The sequence below is a fragment of the Neofelis nebulosa genome, chromosome X, assembly GCF_028018385.1.
Source record: "Neofelis nebulosa isolate mNeoNeb1 chromosome X, mNeoNeb1.pri, whole genome shotgun sequence".
NCBI classification, from domain to species: Eukaryota; Metazoa; Chordata; class Mammalia; order Carnivora; family Felidae; genus Neofelis; species Neofelis nebulosa.
In genome coordinates, this window is record NC_080800.1 from 60,271,620 (window position 1) to 60,287,874 (window position 16,255).

Below are 16,255 nucleotides of genomic sequence, written 5' to 3' on the forward strand. Positions count from 1 at the left end.
AGCTGGAGGCCGCGAGGGGAGGCTGAAATGCGGCGGCGGGGTGCGGGGGGAGGGGACCGAAGTGCCGCGGCGGGGCGCGGGAGAGGCCGAGCCACACCCACTGGGGCGAGCACGGAGGGCGGGCGCTCCGGGCGGAGTGCCCAGTGGCTCGGCCCGGGGCGCTTTACCTCGTCCCAGGGATCGGAGAGGGCGGGCGGCGGCGGTAGCCGGGAAGACGCGGGCGGCAGGCGGCAGGCGGCAGGCGGCGGCGGCACGGGCAGAGGCCGGTGGAGCGGGAGGAAGCTGCCTGCGGCAGGATCTGTCGAGGAAAAATCTTGCGGCTGGCGAGTCCCCGCATTTTAAGCGCAGCCTCGCTCCGCCCCCCACCCCCGACAGGGCGGGTCTTGGGGAACCGCGGGCGCCCACTGGCCACCGCGCGCCGCCCCCCCGCCCTCGGCTGCGCCTCTCACTGACTCTCTCCTTCCCTAGCTGCAGCTAACTCGGGTCGGGAAAATGCGACAGCGACTGCCCACTCGAGGTCGTCATGGCGACAGCCAGTGAACGTGTTCCTCTCCTCGGGCAGGCCCCCGAGTGTAGAGGAGCTGCTTCGAGAGGCGCAGCTCAATCTCCAGAGCCTGTTGCAAGGTACTGAGAGGGAGGGGGGCTGCGGCCGGAGCCCACAGGCGACATGCGCCGCGGCTGGAGGGAGGCGAAGAAGAAAGAGGACAGGGACCAGCTAGAGAAAAAGACAGAACAGTTTAAAACCCACTGAAAAACAAAACATAAATTTCCCATCTCTTTACCTTCCAGACTAATGATTTCTACAGCTGTTTACTCGCACCCACCCCCTGCCCCTTTATTTTGCAGTTCAGGAGTACATGGGGGGGGGCGGGGGGGGGGGGAGACAGAGGCAGAAGCAGGGCAATGGTCAAGCCATTTACCAAGAGAGCTGGGTGAGAGACTCCCCTGCGTGACCTTACAAACCTTCTAGACCCTCTCTTGCCACATCACCTATGTCTTTGGAATTCTCGCACCCAAAGACAATGGAGGCATCTGCAGGGTCTCCCTCTCAGGACCTCGCTCACTCTGCTCTTGTCTTAACCTTGTCCGTGTGGCTCCTGGGTAGCTAGCTACTGCCTCATCAAAGGAAGCCCAGTACACAGCACCCAGATCTCTCCTCGTCCCCAAATCCCAGCCTGGCATCTTTGGAGTATACAGATGAGTACCCTGTACACCAAGCTGGGTCCACATGACCCAGAAAAACAGCCGAGTTGTAGTACCAGAGCAGTCAGATTGCATGCACCAGGTAGAGTGAGAAAACACAGATTTTGAAATCAGACAGACCTAGAATCACATTTGAATCCCATGCCTAACCAGCTGTGAGACACTATGCAGATTACCCAACCTCCCTGAGTTTCAGATCAATCCGTCATCTTTCAAATCAGATTCCAATTACCCACATGACAAAGTTTTGTGAGAAGTAAAAATGGTATGTAACCTGCTTGGCAAGAGTATCTTGCAGCTGAAGAGACCCTGATAAGATGCACCGTCAACTCCCAGTACGTGTCCTGTGGAACGCAGGGCATGGCTGGGAACGATACTAAAGTTACCATAAAAGAAAAGACTGTACAGTCCATGATAAGACTTTGCAATATGAAAACCATACTCGTTTATGAGAGGGATTTAGCTAATGTGAGTGGCAAAAGGATTAAACCTCAGTGCTATGCGAGAGGCTACTGGGGCATTACAGTTTCTGGATGGAGGTTACAAGGGACATGCGTATGTCAAAATTCACTGAGCTGCGCACTTAAGATTTGCGTTCCTTACTGTAGGTAAGTTCTATCTCCATGAAATAATACAAATAAAACCTCAGTTGTAGTCGCAAGCTCCATGCCTATGCCAGGCACTCGCTGTACCACTTGGGCTTTTTTCCAAGCCTAGAAGCCCTTCCTCGCTCTCCCAACCCCCAATCCTCACACTTTATTCAAAGCTCCCTTCTTGCCTCACCCAAAAACCCCTTTAACGCTCTACACTTTGCATCCTTCCCTGCATGAGCACTCGTGTCAGCTGCCTTACGCCATCCAGCTCAAGAGGTCTTGTATTGTTCTGAGCTGCTTTTTCTCTCATTTGTCCCTTCATTTACTCATTCATCTACTAGTCCTGGGTGTAGAGTTTGTCCACATAACCAGACTGACTGTCTCAACATAAAGAATGTTATCTCTTCATACCCTTGCCTTTCTAGAAGCACCTGGCACAGAGCTGGATCTCCAGGAGGGGCTCAGTAGACATTTGTTGAGTGAATGTTACGTGTGTAAAGAAGCCTTATCGGCTCTCATTTATCCACACCAACAAAGGTTAACTTGTAAGGGGACTAGAAAACAGCAGCTGGGCCACCCAACTGGACTACAGCCCAAACCCCCACCTCCCTGCCAGGGCAGCAGTGACCTTAGAGAAGCAAGGTTCTGAGGGACACCATGAGCCTTGTATTCAGATAAGAGAGGAGCTATCATGCAGAAAAAGAGTCCATGTGCTTTATGTTGCCACCATGGGCAGAATTAGGATGGGTGGGTAGAAATATAGAGGGAGGTATATTCTACCTCAAGATAAGGAAGAGCTTTCCTGACATGCCTGACAGCCCCAACTGTTCTTGGATGGAATGAGCTGCCTTGGGAGGAAGGCTGCCGTCCCTTCTCTGCAGGAGCATGTGGAGGCTGAAGAAGCAACTGGAAGGTCTGCTTAGGAGGAACTCTGAGCCCACAGTCGGGTGTTGGACCAGAGAACTTTTGAGGCCCCTCCTGAGTCCAAGTTTCTGGGAGTCTTAAAGTCTGTTCAAATGTGCATAGAGCCCCACCTGTTGTTTCTTTGCTCTCACGTTCCTCCTTTACTCATCGAATTCATCACTTAAATGAAGCCCATCCAAATCCTTTGCATCCTTCTTACTCGCTGACAATGCCCCTTGACTTCTCCCGCCTTCTATGTCACTACCTCTGCTTTCCCTCTGCTTCAGCTAAGCCCCTCTTGACCTGACACCACCCACAGTGGGACCAAGGTGCAGGGAACCAGGCCCTTGGAGGCTCAAATAAGAGTTCTTGACATCCAAGGGAGCACTCCACATTGGACTTTCCAATGCAGATGTCTTTGTGATTCATGCAGGTCCTTTCCCTGGTAGGGCTGCAGAAAACCTGAAGAGGTACAGGGTTTCAGAGAGGGGACCCTGCAGCCTAAAATGGCAAAAGGTGTCTGCTTCCTGGACCTCTCCTCTAGGTTGAACACCTAAGGTGGGGCCATCAAGACACAGGCTTGGTCTCAGAACTGGCACAACTCAATTTCATTGACTCTCTTTTCTCCTTGGCGCTCACAGTCCTGGGAAGTAGGACTTTTTCCATTTCTGAATCCAGAGGCTCAGAAGCTGGAAAATATCCTAGAGAAACAATGCAAGTCAGGCCTGGCAGCTAGAGCAGGAGCCCCAGCTCTCATGGTCCCTTCCCAGCCCAGTGCTTGGCCATGGCCCCCTAGAGTGTGTATCCACTGTGCTATTTTTCAGAAGAATATGAGGAACAGTACTCGGAGGCCAGACTCCTGGGGCAGACCTTCCGCTCTGCTGATGAGGCCCCTGAGCCCACCCTTAGCCCAAGGCCCCAGGCTGGCAGGCGTCTGGAGTTTGTATTGATGGTGAGTTGCCTCTTCCCCCACCTGTGAGAGCCAGCATACAGAGCTCTCTCTGCACTCATTGACAGGGGTCCTCAAGCAGTTTACGTTACCCATCAGAAGCTGCCACTCACCTCTGCCCACCAGCAGAGCTATCCGGAGGCCCTGCTGAGATGGGCTGTACACAGCAGGTATCTGGCCTGGTAGCCTGTCCACACTTTCCTGCCTCCTAGATGAAGCCTCCAACCACCCTACCTAGACAGCCATCCCATGGCATGGCTCATCTCGTCGGGAGCACACCCTTCCCATCACCTTCTTTCCCAACAGCCTACAAAACGGCAGCTGAGCGAGGATGAGACTACCACCCAGGGTGTGAGGGCCCCTGAGGCCTCCCTGAGCCTGTCTACCACAACCGACAAGCAAGCTGCCTGGAATAGCCCCTTCCCTCTGCCCATCCTAGAGGAGAAACGGTGGCCTCAACCTTGCTCCACGCACTCTGACATTGTGCCCATCAATATCTCTGGTAGAGTTGCTTAGTATCGCTTCCATTTGCTTCCCTCCATGCCAACTACAGACCATCCTCTCCAAATGCACTGGGTGCCAGGGGAGGGAGCGAGACTTTCTTTGCTACTGGCTCACCCTGCACTGTCAAGGTCATGGCTCTCGCCGAGGAACGGAGGCATGCAGAAGAGGGGGCTCTGGCTGCTCTTTCTTCACTCTCTACTGGCACTGCCATACTAACTGAGCCCATCTGGTAGCAAACAAATCTGTCTTAACAGAAAACCCTAAAACCTTGTGAACTTGTGTGCTCTTTGGTTACATCTATGGAAATTTCAAGTTTGTGAGTTCAGTTTGGTTTGGGGAAAGAAAACTTCTTGTGCCAGAAGCCAGATTTGTAGTGCACAGATAGGAGCCAGAGTGGAAGTGCAAGGTCAGTAGTGCTGGTGGTAAAAGGGAGGATCATACCCGGGACACAGAGCAAGGGCCTTGTGATACTTTCAGTAGACATCCAGTCTTCTAGTGAGGTGGGCCTCTTCAACCCACGTGGCAAGTGTTTGAAAATGGAAGTAATAGAAAGAGACCAAGGCAAATGAGGCTCAGCTGGCTGTGACTTTGGGGACATGTGGCACCCTATACCATGCCCATCATTAATTCATGGTCCACACTCCACCAGCTGTAAGTGGAAGAGGAGGAGGGTCAGTCATTTCAGAAAGAGGTAGGGCCAGTGACTGGATGAAATGAAGACCTCCTGACTTAAAGGGACCAGAGACACCCTGTGAGCCAGCACTAGCCAGTGGTATGCTGGGAAAATCTGATAAAGACAATGAGGACAGGTCTGGCCACATGTGGCAACGTTCCCTAGATATGGGGCCATTCAGAGCCCCTGGCATCCTCTCAGGAAATTAGAGGCAGGAAATAGAGGTTAGAGCCTAGGGAGACGTACCAAGAGGAGTGCGGGCTGAGAAGAGAGACTCACAGAGTAAAGGTGGGCGCTTTATTTTTAAACTTCCACCTTACTCTCAATGAGGCCAGCCCTGATTTTGCCTGCAGAGCAACTTGGTGGGGGCAGTGGGGAGTGGGGACACATGTAGCCATGGGGCTGAGAGGGGAGGGTTTGGTTAGCCAGCTGCTGAGGGAGAGGCAGTGGGGGGAGCAGCGGGTGTCACCCCACCCCTGCCCCAGCAATTCCCCTGGAGCAAAGACTGTCCCAGTGTTTCAAGAGAAATAGATATCAATCACTACTCAGAGATGAATGTTGATAAAATGTGATCAGATGACTGGAGGATAGGCTATCAGGCTGCTTCCTGGATGCTGGGGGGCAGCAGGGTAGCCTCTTGGAGGCACTGTCCTTACTGGCCCATACAAAGACTTTCTTTGAGAAAAGATTACAATCAAGCAACATCTAGTCTCAACCTATCTCTCTACACCAGTGATTCTCACCCCAGGCTGTACCTCTGAATAATCAATCACCTGGGGTGTTCAAGAAAATGCTTCTACTTGGGCCCTACAACCAGAGATTTAAGTGTTCTTGATGGGGTTCAGGTATTAGAGTTTCAAAAGCTGCTCAGTTGATTTTCACACATAGTCACGGTTGAAAACCATGGCCCTCAGCCACCTAAGACTCACCAATGACCCTGGGTATGACCCTATGAAAGCCAACATGTACGTCTTGGGGCTGTGGGTATCCAGAGCCAGATTGGGAGGGAGGAGGATGAAGGGCCACCTGCCTGGACTCTATTCATGCTCATTGCTCCTGCCATCATCCCTTCTCTCCACCTCAGACCACTGTACTGTAAACAGAAACCAGGATGCACCCAAGTGTCTTTATTTTGGCTACAGGGCAGCAGTTTGATAAACATGCAAGTTTGCGACACTCGTTGTTTAACACAGAGACAGCCGTGAACCCCAAATCCACCCTGAGGCGGAGGCGGACCATTATTGGATTCTCTAACTTTTCCCAGCGAGACCAAGGTGACCCCACCACAGCTGATGCCCCAGAACCTTCCCCTTGTTCATTGCCACCAGTCCTGCCACCCAGGGATAATTCAGAGTGTGGGGTGGTGGGGGTGGGGAGGGAGGGCGGTTGGATGACTTAAAAGAAGCCAATGTGGTAATTAAGGACAACCAAGGGCCTTTCGTCAAGGTCATCAACTGAATATGGAGCGCAGGTCTCCCAGGCTAATAAGTTCACTATGTTATTGTTTCCCATTCTAAATGGAATATAGCCAAATGTGTCAGATTTAGGCAAATAGATAAAGGAGGGAATCATCACTAAAAGCACCATCCTAACAGAGCCACTACTGCTGCTAAACGGAAGCCATCCAAAAAGCACAGACCAGAGAGATGGATGTGAGTCCTGGCCTCTCCACTTATTAACCATGAGGCCTTGGCCAACTTACATAACCTCTCTGAGCCTCAGCACCTTTATCTGGAAGTTGGGGCTAATAATACCAACCTGTGAGAATTGTCATGCATATTAGAGTTATTACATATATTCATTCACCTACCATGTGCCTGGTACATAGTAGGTGTTCAACAAATGGTGGCTGCTGTTATAAATTATTATACTACTAGTAGTAGTAACAATTGTTGTTTATGAGAAAAATCTTTGGGGATTTTGGACATGTGAATAGTTTCCTCACATGCGTAGGCCATCTGAAGTCTCTCATGTTGCAAAGCTGAAAAGTGACAGGTGCCAAAAATGTAACCAGACTCTGAACTTTCCAGCTGTGGCATACTCCAGATTCATTGCTGGGGCTGAAAGTCACACAGTGCTGTCCTTTATCAGTTCAAAAGCCTCTGCTCTAATCTCAGGAGAGGTGAGCACTGAGGTCTGTGATGGTTCATGAGCCTGGGGTGAAAGCTCGGGAAAAACCCGAGGTAGTCCCACCTGCCGTTTCAGCTCTAAAAGGAATAATCAAAGCTGGCAAGTCTTTGGCAGCCTCCTGGACAATTCAAGGGCAGGCACCCTGTGACTCACTGTGTGGTGATGGGCAAGGACCCAACTTCCCCAGCATCCTCATTTATGGAAAGGAAGAACCAAGGCATCCTGACCAAGCTGTTGGCAAATGCTTCTTGGCAAAAAACTTGGTGCTCCTGTCTCAAGACAGCTGCTGGGGGATCCCTGGCTGCATCGCTAACTTTCTGTGTTTACCTTCTCCAGGTCACAGCAACAGCCCAGCAGGCAGTGTGGCCTGCTCCACCACCTCAGACATCAGGCTCAGTCATTCGGTCCCAGAAGGTGTCCATGGAAGAGTTGCAGTTGGTCAGGAAGTTCATTTCCCAAATCTCCCCTCACCAGTACTGAGGAGTCCTTTGAGTGATCCAGAAGAAACTCTCCAGGTGCGTGGTGGCACACACCCTCCTAGCATGGAGAGCATAGGAATGGTGTATAGCATCCCCAGTTCTTGCAATGGACCAACTGAATCGACATTCTCTGCTTCCTGGAAGGGAGATACTTTTACCTACATGACTCCAAGTGCCACCAGTCAGAGTACTCAAGTCAGTGAAAATGGAAAAAATCCTTCCTCTGGGAATGTTTGGGTGTCTCTGCACACACTGCCACCTCTAGTTCCTAAGGAGGCTGCTACCCTCTTTGTTACTTGTGATAACCCAGCAGGATGCAGTGGGTCAGTTGGCTACTCTGAGCACCCTGCTCAACGAAGGCAGGCAGTGGAACGACCCTCCAAGATTGGCCTTCTCACTAGTGTTACCTCAAGGATGGAGACAGGCCCAGGTGGGGCCAGCAGGTTCCGGGAGCGGTCACTGTCTGTGCCCACAGACTCAGGCACCGCAGAGGTGGACTATGATGAGGAACAGAAGGCTGGTGAAGCCTGTGCCCTGCCTCATGCCAGTACAAGTTCTGAGGGCAGTAACAGTGCTGACAACATTGCCTCCCTTCGTGCCCAACAGGAGACCCAGCACAGAAGACAGAGATCCAAGAGTATCTCGCTCAGGAAGGCCAAAAAGAAGCCTTCCCCACCAATGCGCAGCGTCTCACTGGTCAAAGATGAGCCAGTCCTCTTGCCAGAAGGTGGGTCAGCCCTACCCAAGGACCAGAGGCCCAGGAGCCTTTGCCTCTCCTTGGAACACCAAGGACATCACTCATCCCAGCAGGATGCTCAGGGTCACCCAGCTGTGCCAACCTTCAAAGATCCGGAAGGCACACAATTCTCCCACCACTGGTATCTTACTGACTGGAAGTCTGGTGACACCTACCAATCCTTGTCCAGCTCCAGCACTGCCACGGGCACCACAGTCATTGAGTGCACCCAAGTTCAGGGCAGCTCAGAGTCTCTTGCCTCCCCTTCCACGTCCAGAGCCACAACACCTTCCCAGCTCTCCATCGAGGTGGAGGCTAGGGAAGTATCCTCCCCAGGAAGGCCTGCTGGGCTGATGTCACCCTCCAGTGGATACTCCAGCCAGTCAGAGACACCAACACCCACCGTCTCCATGTCCTTGACCCTGGGCCACTTGCCCCCTCCAAGTGGCAGTGTCCGGGTGCGTCCAGTGGTACCTGAGAGGAAGTCATCACTACCCCCGACATCACCAATGGAGAAAATGTCCAAGTCACGGCTGTCGTTTGACCTACCACTGACCTCGTCAACCAACCTGGATCTATCTGGGATGAGTATCTCCATCCGAAGCAAAACCAAGGTGAGCCGGCATCACTCAGATACAAATTTTGGGGCCAAGCTGGCCCAGAAAACGAGCCCCAACCAGCCAGTTATGCCCATGGTTACTCAGTCTGACTTACGTTCCATTCGCCTGAGGTCAGTCAGCAAGTCTGAGCCAGAAGATGACATCGAGAGCCCTGACTATACTGAGGAAGCAGGAGCAGAAGTCTTCACCTTGCCAGAGAGAAAGATAAAACCTCCCATAGCTGAGAAGCCCCCCGTGGCCCGAAGGCCTCCAAGCTTGGTCCACAAGCCACCATCTGTCCCCGAGGAGTACCCGCTAACTTCGCCTACCTTGGCTATGACCCCCAAGAGCTCCATTCAACACACGAGGCCACTCCCTCCAGATGTCTACACAGTGGTACGGAAACCAAAGTCCTCCAGCCCTGAGGGCAGAAGCCCAGGGGAGTCAACAGCAGCCTCAACTCTTGTTTTCACACCTTTTGCTAGTTCCTCTGGTGCTTTCTTCTCAGGAACACAGCAACCTCCCCAGGGAAGTATGGAGGATGGAGGCCCCAAAGTGAGAGCCCTGCCTGAAAGAATTAGCCTCCAGAGCCAGGAAGAAGCAGAGAAAAAGAAAGGCAAGATACCACCCCCTGTCCCCAAAAAGCCCAGTGTGCTGTACCTGCCTCTCACATCACCCACAGCTCAAGTGGAGGTGTATGGAACCGAACCAAGGCTGTCTCTCAGCCCCATCATCACCCTTCAGGAAGAAGCCAGCTGTCCCCCCACCAGTGACCAACTGCAGTCACCTGGTACAAGGATGACTTCAACACCGGAGGCTGAAGGTGAAAGGGAGGCAAGTCCTCTAGGTTAGTAAACTCCTGCTGGCTTTTCTTTTGAATCCCAGGAAAGATGAAGGTAAGGATGGAGTGCCAGAGACAGAAGCAAATGCCCCCAAATAATGATCCTGAGTCCAGGATAACCAGGTCAGTAGGAGGCATCTCTTGAGGGTTTGGGTTATTCTAAACAGGCCTCACTGCCCTTGGGATTAGGAATGACCCAGGGGTGGATCTCCGAGATCCATCTTGGGCCAATCTCACCTGGAACCCCTGATACTGACATACTAAAATCAAACTAGTTCTTAGCACCCTAGGACCTTAGTAGCCCATCTACCTAGTCAGGCACACATCCCCTGCCCTAGGAACTATCTCTCTACCTCCCGGTATAGCACTTTTCGCTAGCCACATGGATTTTAGTTTCATGCATGGGACTCAGTACCCTCCCAGGCTGAGTTCAAATGCTATGGAAGGCTTGCAAGCTTCTGAAACAATGGAATATGTTTCTAGCAGCAGCCTTTCTTAGTGCTTTCTGGAAGAAAGGGAGCTCACTTTCTTGGATGCTTTGAGGCTAGCTCTTCCTGGAACAATAAGACTAAACTAGATAATGTTCCTCATAATTTTTCGGGTCTTTTTTGCATGTCTCTTTTTTTGTTTTAATTGTGGCAAAAATACACATAACATAAAATTTATCATCCTAATCATTTTTAATGTACAGTTCAGCGGTGCTCAATACATTCACAGGGCAGTACAACTATGACCTCCCACCATCCACCTCCAGAGCTCTCTTCATCTTGCAAAACTGAAGTCTGTATCCATTGAACAAGAACTCACCATTGTCCCCTCACCCCCATATGCTGGCAACCACTCTTCTATTTTCTGTCTCTATGAATTTGACTCCTCCAGGGACCTCATGTAAGTGGAATCATACAGCATCGGTCTTTTGGTGACTATCTTATTTCACTTAACCTATTGTCCTCCAGATCCATCCATGTTTCTCATCCTTTTTTTGTACCTTTAACACCAAACATCAAAATCTTATGACCTTCCTTAGGCCAAATTTGGACTTCCAACATAAGTTAAATCATAGTGGCTAAAACAAGCAAACAAATCACAGCCACAGGTAATTTTTAGAAGATGCATCATCAAACTCCACAGGCTCCCTCTGAGATTCAGATAGGTCCCACTCCCACCTACTGGTTGAGTCATTGCTTTAGATGAGTCTCTGCTTTTTGATTTTTAAAAATACTGCATTCAAAACAAGAGAATGCTCAGGCAACCTGTTGTGTAATGGAAAAGGTGTGAGAACACAGGGACCCATGCTGATCTTCACCACTCACTCCACCTTGGCCAAAACACTCCTCTGCAAAACAGAGACATTAAGAGTCTCTGCCCTGCAGCCCTCCCAGAGTTGCTTTGAACATCAAATGAAATACCACAGGAGAATGTGCTTTGTCCTAACTATTGTGGTCGAAGTATTTAATTCCTTCTGGTTCTTATGCCTAGGGAGTTCTACGGAAGCAAGCACTGAAGAAAAAAGTGTAATCAGTGATAAAACAGCCGAATGGATTGCTGAAGAGGACGATGATGTGTTTGTGGCTTCACGCACAACTGAAGATTTGTTTACTGTGATACACAGGTGTAGACCAATTTTCTTAATTCCTATTGTAATTGTCTACCCTTTCTTATACCAAAAGAAAATCTGCTACCTCTAAGCAGCCATTAGAATTGCAACTGGAGCCTAAGTTCAGATACCCACATATGTGAATGCAGCCCTCAGCCTTGCATATGTAATTCACTGACATCTTTGGGTGAAGTGGAGGAGGGGCATGGAAGGGAAGACCAGGTGCCGAGTGAGAGGCCCCTCGTCTCCTAGCAACTGCAGGCCTATTGTGGCTCCATCTGCTCTCTCACAGCTCTGTCTACAGACGGAGACATTTAACCCTTCACAGAATTCCTTGTACCAAAAACATCTTATCAAGAAGTGAAATGGGGCAACAAGCCAAGCATCAAAGCAGGAACTTAGGCAAAGTGGGACCGGACCGGGCACCGGTTGTTAGACAGGGTTTCAAAGCAAGGACTTGGTGATGAGAAAAAAATAGAAAGAGCCCAGTCATTAGAGCTGGAGCACCAGTTCAGAACAGGATCAGCTCTCAGACTGTCTTGATTCAGAGTCACTGAGCTACTGGCCTAGACTCCTTAAATGTTTCCTTGGTCCCAGAACCTAGGCAGAACTGAGCCTGCAGGCACAGGCCAAGCAACTCCAGCTGGGGGCATTGAAAGGGGTATAGAGAGAGGAAGCCAGACAAGGGACTCTGAGGACTTAGCAGAGAGAGAGAGAAAGCTGGTAAGTACAACTGCTTGCAAGGCTGCTGCATGGTAGCCCCCACATCATGCCACTGGAATTCATGAAATTATACGAAGCATTTAGGAAATATCTGCCAGGTGAATTCACTTAAAACAAACTTTTTCTTATTTAGGTCCAAAAGAAAGCTGCTTGGCTGGAAAGAGCCTGGTGAGGCCTTTGCTGGCGGCAGCAGACCAAGCTCCCATTCACCAATAAAGAACACAGCTGATTCTCCAATCAGTGAGTCAGCTGCTTCCGCGGGGTCAAGCGGCAGTGCCAACCTAGATGCTGGCAGAAACGATGATTTCAAGGCCTTGCTACAGAAGAAGGGAAGCAAGACAACTCCAAGGTCCCGCCCCTCAGCAGCCGAACTGCTGAAGACCACTAACCCACTGGCTCGGAGAATTATTGCACAATTTTCAAAAGACTGTGAAACTACCGATGACCCCAGTACCTAAATCCCGAGTTCAGTTAACAGGGTTTAGTTACTAAACTTGAGTAGACAAAGGGAAGAGAAAGGGTTTTAAAAAGTAATCATGGACATAACAGAAGACCCTACATTTCTTTTACATTAACTCACACTCTGGACAGCAGGAGACAGGTCACTTTAGAACTAAATCATCAGGCACTTTAATCATCTTCAGACCTTTTACATTTTCATACTTACAATCTTGCCATTACCCAACTACCGATTTTCTCCTTATCTTCCCCCAGTGTTGTGCCCTGAGAAGAAATTCTCAGATGCAAGGGCACATGTACCATCTTTTCAATCAATGGCCAGGCTGCTCCATCCCTGACTCCTGTCACTGAGGGGCACAGTGTGAGAGTGGATTGGGGACTGCCAAAACTGGGGATCATAGGGTGCCATTGCTGATTATTCACTTTCCTGGCAAGGCCTTGATGGCCCTGTGTGGAGAAACAAAAAGACTCTGGTGCCTCTCCATCCACACTTAAACTCCCCCCACCAGAGAGGTTTGTGGCTGTGCACTTATTTCAGCATGGGGTTGATTGGATGGCTTTTGTCATTCAAAATATGAATGTGAGTCTGTCTTGAAATTCATGCCTTTTTGAGTTTGATTGTCTATGCGGAGATCAGGGTGACGACTTTCAATAAACATGTAGACGACCCCCCCCCCCCGCCCCCGCCAACTAGGAAAAGTCAGGACTGGGTTGCTTTGGATGAATCAAGTTCAGCCAACAAATGAGGCAGCCATTTGTTCACTCAGATCTATCCAAGGTAACTTGCACATTGTGTCTTGAAATTCTTCAAGTGTCTGTCAACAATGATAGCTAGAATCAGTGCCCAGCTCATGCTGCATTCTAAGAACTCTCGTTTCATTTGCATATAACCTTCATTACAGGAAGTAATTAGCTGAAGGAACAGCATTATCAAAGGCTCAAGGAGGAAAGAAAGTAAGTGTAACTTGTCCACCTCCATTCAGTTTAGATTGTGGTTTGTGGTTCCTTTTGTTTTTGTTTAAAGGAAGTCTTACTCTGTTCCCAAACCAAGAATGTATGGACTAAAAAGAATATATCCAAAACCTAAAAGGCAGCCTTGCAAGTGGCTGTGGCCCATAACACACACACAAAAAGGGCTACTTTTTGCCATTTATGTTCCACTGTGTGACTGACTTTACATTAACTATGTTGGGGGAGAGTGTAGGAACTCGGGGGAAATGAGATGCTGACGGAGCCCCCAGAGCAATCATTGTGACTGCTCCCCACACAAGCTTATAGGCACTAACTATTCTTGTCAGTTCAATTTTCTAAGCAGAGCAAGAGAAGTAATTCATTTGATTTTCATGTGTCTGGTTTTGGGGAGGCTGGGGGAGAAAAACAGTCAACGCATTGAACAAAAACTAGCTGACCAATAATGGAGGGTTAATGGTCCACATTCTCAAGAAGGGAAAAGAAAAGTCAAATGAAATTGTAGCCTGATTCCTGGACCCCTTCCTCCTTCACTGCCACCCCCCCAACCCAACAGATTCATTGGCCAACATCCTGGATGATGCAGAAACTGCCCCAGAGACAAGCAGATCTTGATTTTGATAGGTCACATCACTCACCAATGAGAAGCAAGCTCTTAGCTCCACTGCCCACACTCCTGCAGACAGAGCAGCTGAAAAACTACACTGAGAGCTGAGAAGACTTGGGCCTCTCATTCAAAGGTCTTAAGCCTACGCCCTTGGTTGGTACAGGTCTGAATTCTAGACTTCTAAGTGCAGGCCAGGCTCATCAACTTCTTTGCAATCAGCACTGCCCCCTGACTTAGAGGCCACTTAAAATAATAAACAGTGAGAACCCAGTTGCTTTTGAAAGCATTCAAACTATTTGATTTGAAGGTCCAGATCATATTTCAGGGGTTTTGCCTGAAATAAAATAGATTCATTCCTGGCCTGAATTTATATCTGAATGCCACACTTGTCTGCCCCAGACTCAGAATTCCAAAAGACAGAAACATTTTTTCCTCTGCAGGGAAATGAAGGGGTGTTCATGCTTTGGCCTAACAAAAGTGAAAGGCTGCCAGGGCCTTCTCATTGGAAACCACTTTGAACAGCTGAGCTCTGAAGCCAAATAAGAGACTCATATAGTACGGGATGTGTTACTTCTACTGGTTTTTCTGGAAGCTTCTTGTTTGCTACTTCTAGTGGGTTTCACCTTTCTATCCCTGGGTGGTTTTCCCAAAAGATTCTAAAGCTGAATGCCCAGACACTTTTATGTTTTGCTGTTACCTTGAGTCTTGCTTTCCTCTACAATAGTCTGTATACCTGGAATTTTTGTAACATCTTCTGCATCATTACTATGGCCTTCAAATACCCAGTGGTGTTTCCATTAGCACAAGAGGATTTGGGGCAGAGATTTTATGGTCAGAGGTAACATTGAGGGCAAGAAATATTCCTTTAATATTTTGCAACAGGTGTACCTAATCCCAGGCAAACAACCAAACTGTAGAATTTGTTAGTCACTGATGACTATGACACCAAACATCTTTCCTACTCCTAACCCTCAACCTCTCTCATCCCCATAATTATAACACCAACTCTCCCACCGAGGCACAGAGCACAATGTTTGCTGCCCTCTGTACTGACTCTGTTAAGACCAGAGAAGAGAGGCTGACAGCCCCTCCATGTAGGCTTTCAGAGACCTAGTACTGCCACGGTCACTAGTGCAAATAATAACGATCACAATTTTTGAGCATGGAATACAGAAGGGGTTCAAGTAAAATGAAGTTTGCCACAGGAGGTCAGCTTCCAATTCAAGTTGTTTCTATCCTTTTGTTTGCTCTGATTCCAACCGATAGCCACAGGTAGCTCTGCTGGACTAACCTCAGTGTAGTCATGAGTAGAGGGAGTCATCCCCAGGAGAGGTCAATGGGTAGCAAAGAGTGATTTACTCTTGGTGGGTATTCATTACGTATTTGTGGTTCAAATGTCAAGAGTAGACAGCAAGCCATTCTTGGTAGAGCAGGAAGCCTCGCTAGTATCTCCTCTCCTTTGTCTGCCTCATCTCTCACCTAAGCCTCCCACTTGCCCCAACTTGTCCCTCAGCCCCGACTCCTGTGAACTGCATCCCTAACCTACAGCTTACCCTTTAAGGAGGCAAGACCACAAACAGCGAAATAGTTCGTGTTAGCCTAATGACCTCAAATAGACCAATTGGTCTGAAGGCATCCCCTTGAATGTGCAAAGACTAGAGAAGATTCTATAAAGGCTTACAACAAGCATTTCACTGGACATCCATTTTAAATCTCTAGACAACACAGATCAGATTGTGATCCTGCAGTACCTATCTGAGCAGATGTTTCCGTGCACCTGCCCTCTTCCTGATAAACTATTCCTTAAAAAATTGAGTTTGTGGCCAGTGCTCTTGTTCCTCACCAGTGCAGCCTTCCATCATCACCAAGTCTGTAACACAATAGTAGGCTTTCACTTTAATCTGATTTTCCAGGGCCAGGACTAGAGTGAGGTGAACGAAGCGCCCACTCTCAGGGCCGCACAAGTGCCTTACCCTCGTCTCAGCCCTGCACTTTGCACTCTATGAATATCAGTTTATCTTCTTCCTGTAAGTGTGGTTCCTCTGATAAATCCCTGTTGTTGCACCAAATGTTTTATTGCCATTTCTTTTTTCCATTGCTATAAGCCTTTGTATGCCTATACATCTAAGAATAGACAATATTATCAGGAAACATGGTTGATTTCTAAGCAACCTGCTCCAAGTGGCAAGTTAGCACCCATTTTCAGTAGGGATGCAGACGGAGACAGCCCTTCAGCACAATAGTGAATGAGCTGGAGGTCTGCCATTGGGATGGATCTTCATTCTCCTCT

At 49.2% G+C, this 16,255-nt stretch overlaps 1 protein-coding gene across 4 annotated transcripts in view; it reads left to right on the forward strand.

Moving 5' to 3' along the window:
• NHSL2 (NHS like 2) overlaps window positions 1–16,034 on the forward strand; it is a 130,598-nt gene extending 114,564 nt beyond the window's left edge. The window contains exons 2-8 of one of the 4 annotated variants that reach the window (XM_058713640.1): window positions 469–624; window positions 3,524–3,651; window positions 3,955–4,150; window positions 5,968–6,099; window positions 7,292–9,616; window positions 11,090–11,222; window positions 12,064–16,034. In XM_058713640.1, coding sequence (XP_058569623.1) covers window positions 469–624; window positions 3,524–3,651; window positions 3,955–4,150; window positions 5,968–6,099; window positions 7,292–9,616; window positions 11,090–11,222; window positions 12,064–12,388 — 3,395 coding nt within the window. In that variant the 3' untranslated portion in view covers window positions 12,389–16,034. Of the gene's footprint in view, window positions 1–468; window positions 4,151–5,967; window positions 6,100–7,291; window positions 9,617–11,089; window positions 11,223–12,063 lie in introns of all 4 variants that reach the window. The other 3 variants (XM_058713641.1, XM_058713642.1, XM_058713643.1) reach the window with 3 other exon arrangements.
• The last annotated feature ends 221 nt before the right edge of the window (window positions 16,035–16,255 follow it).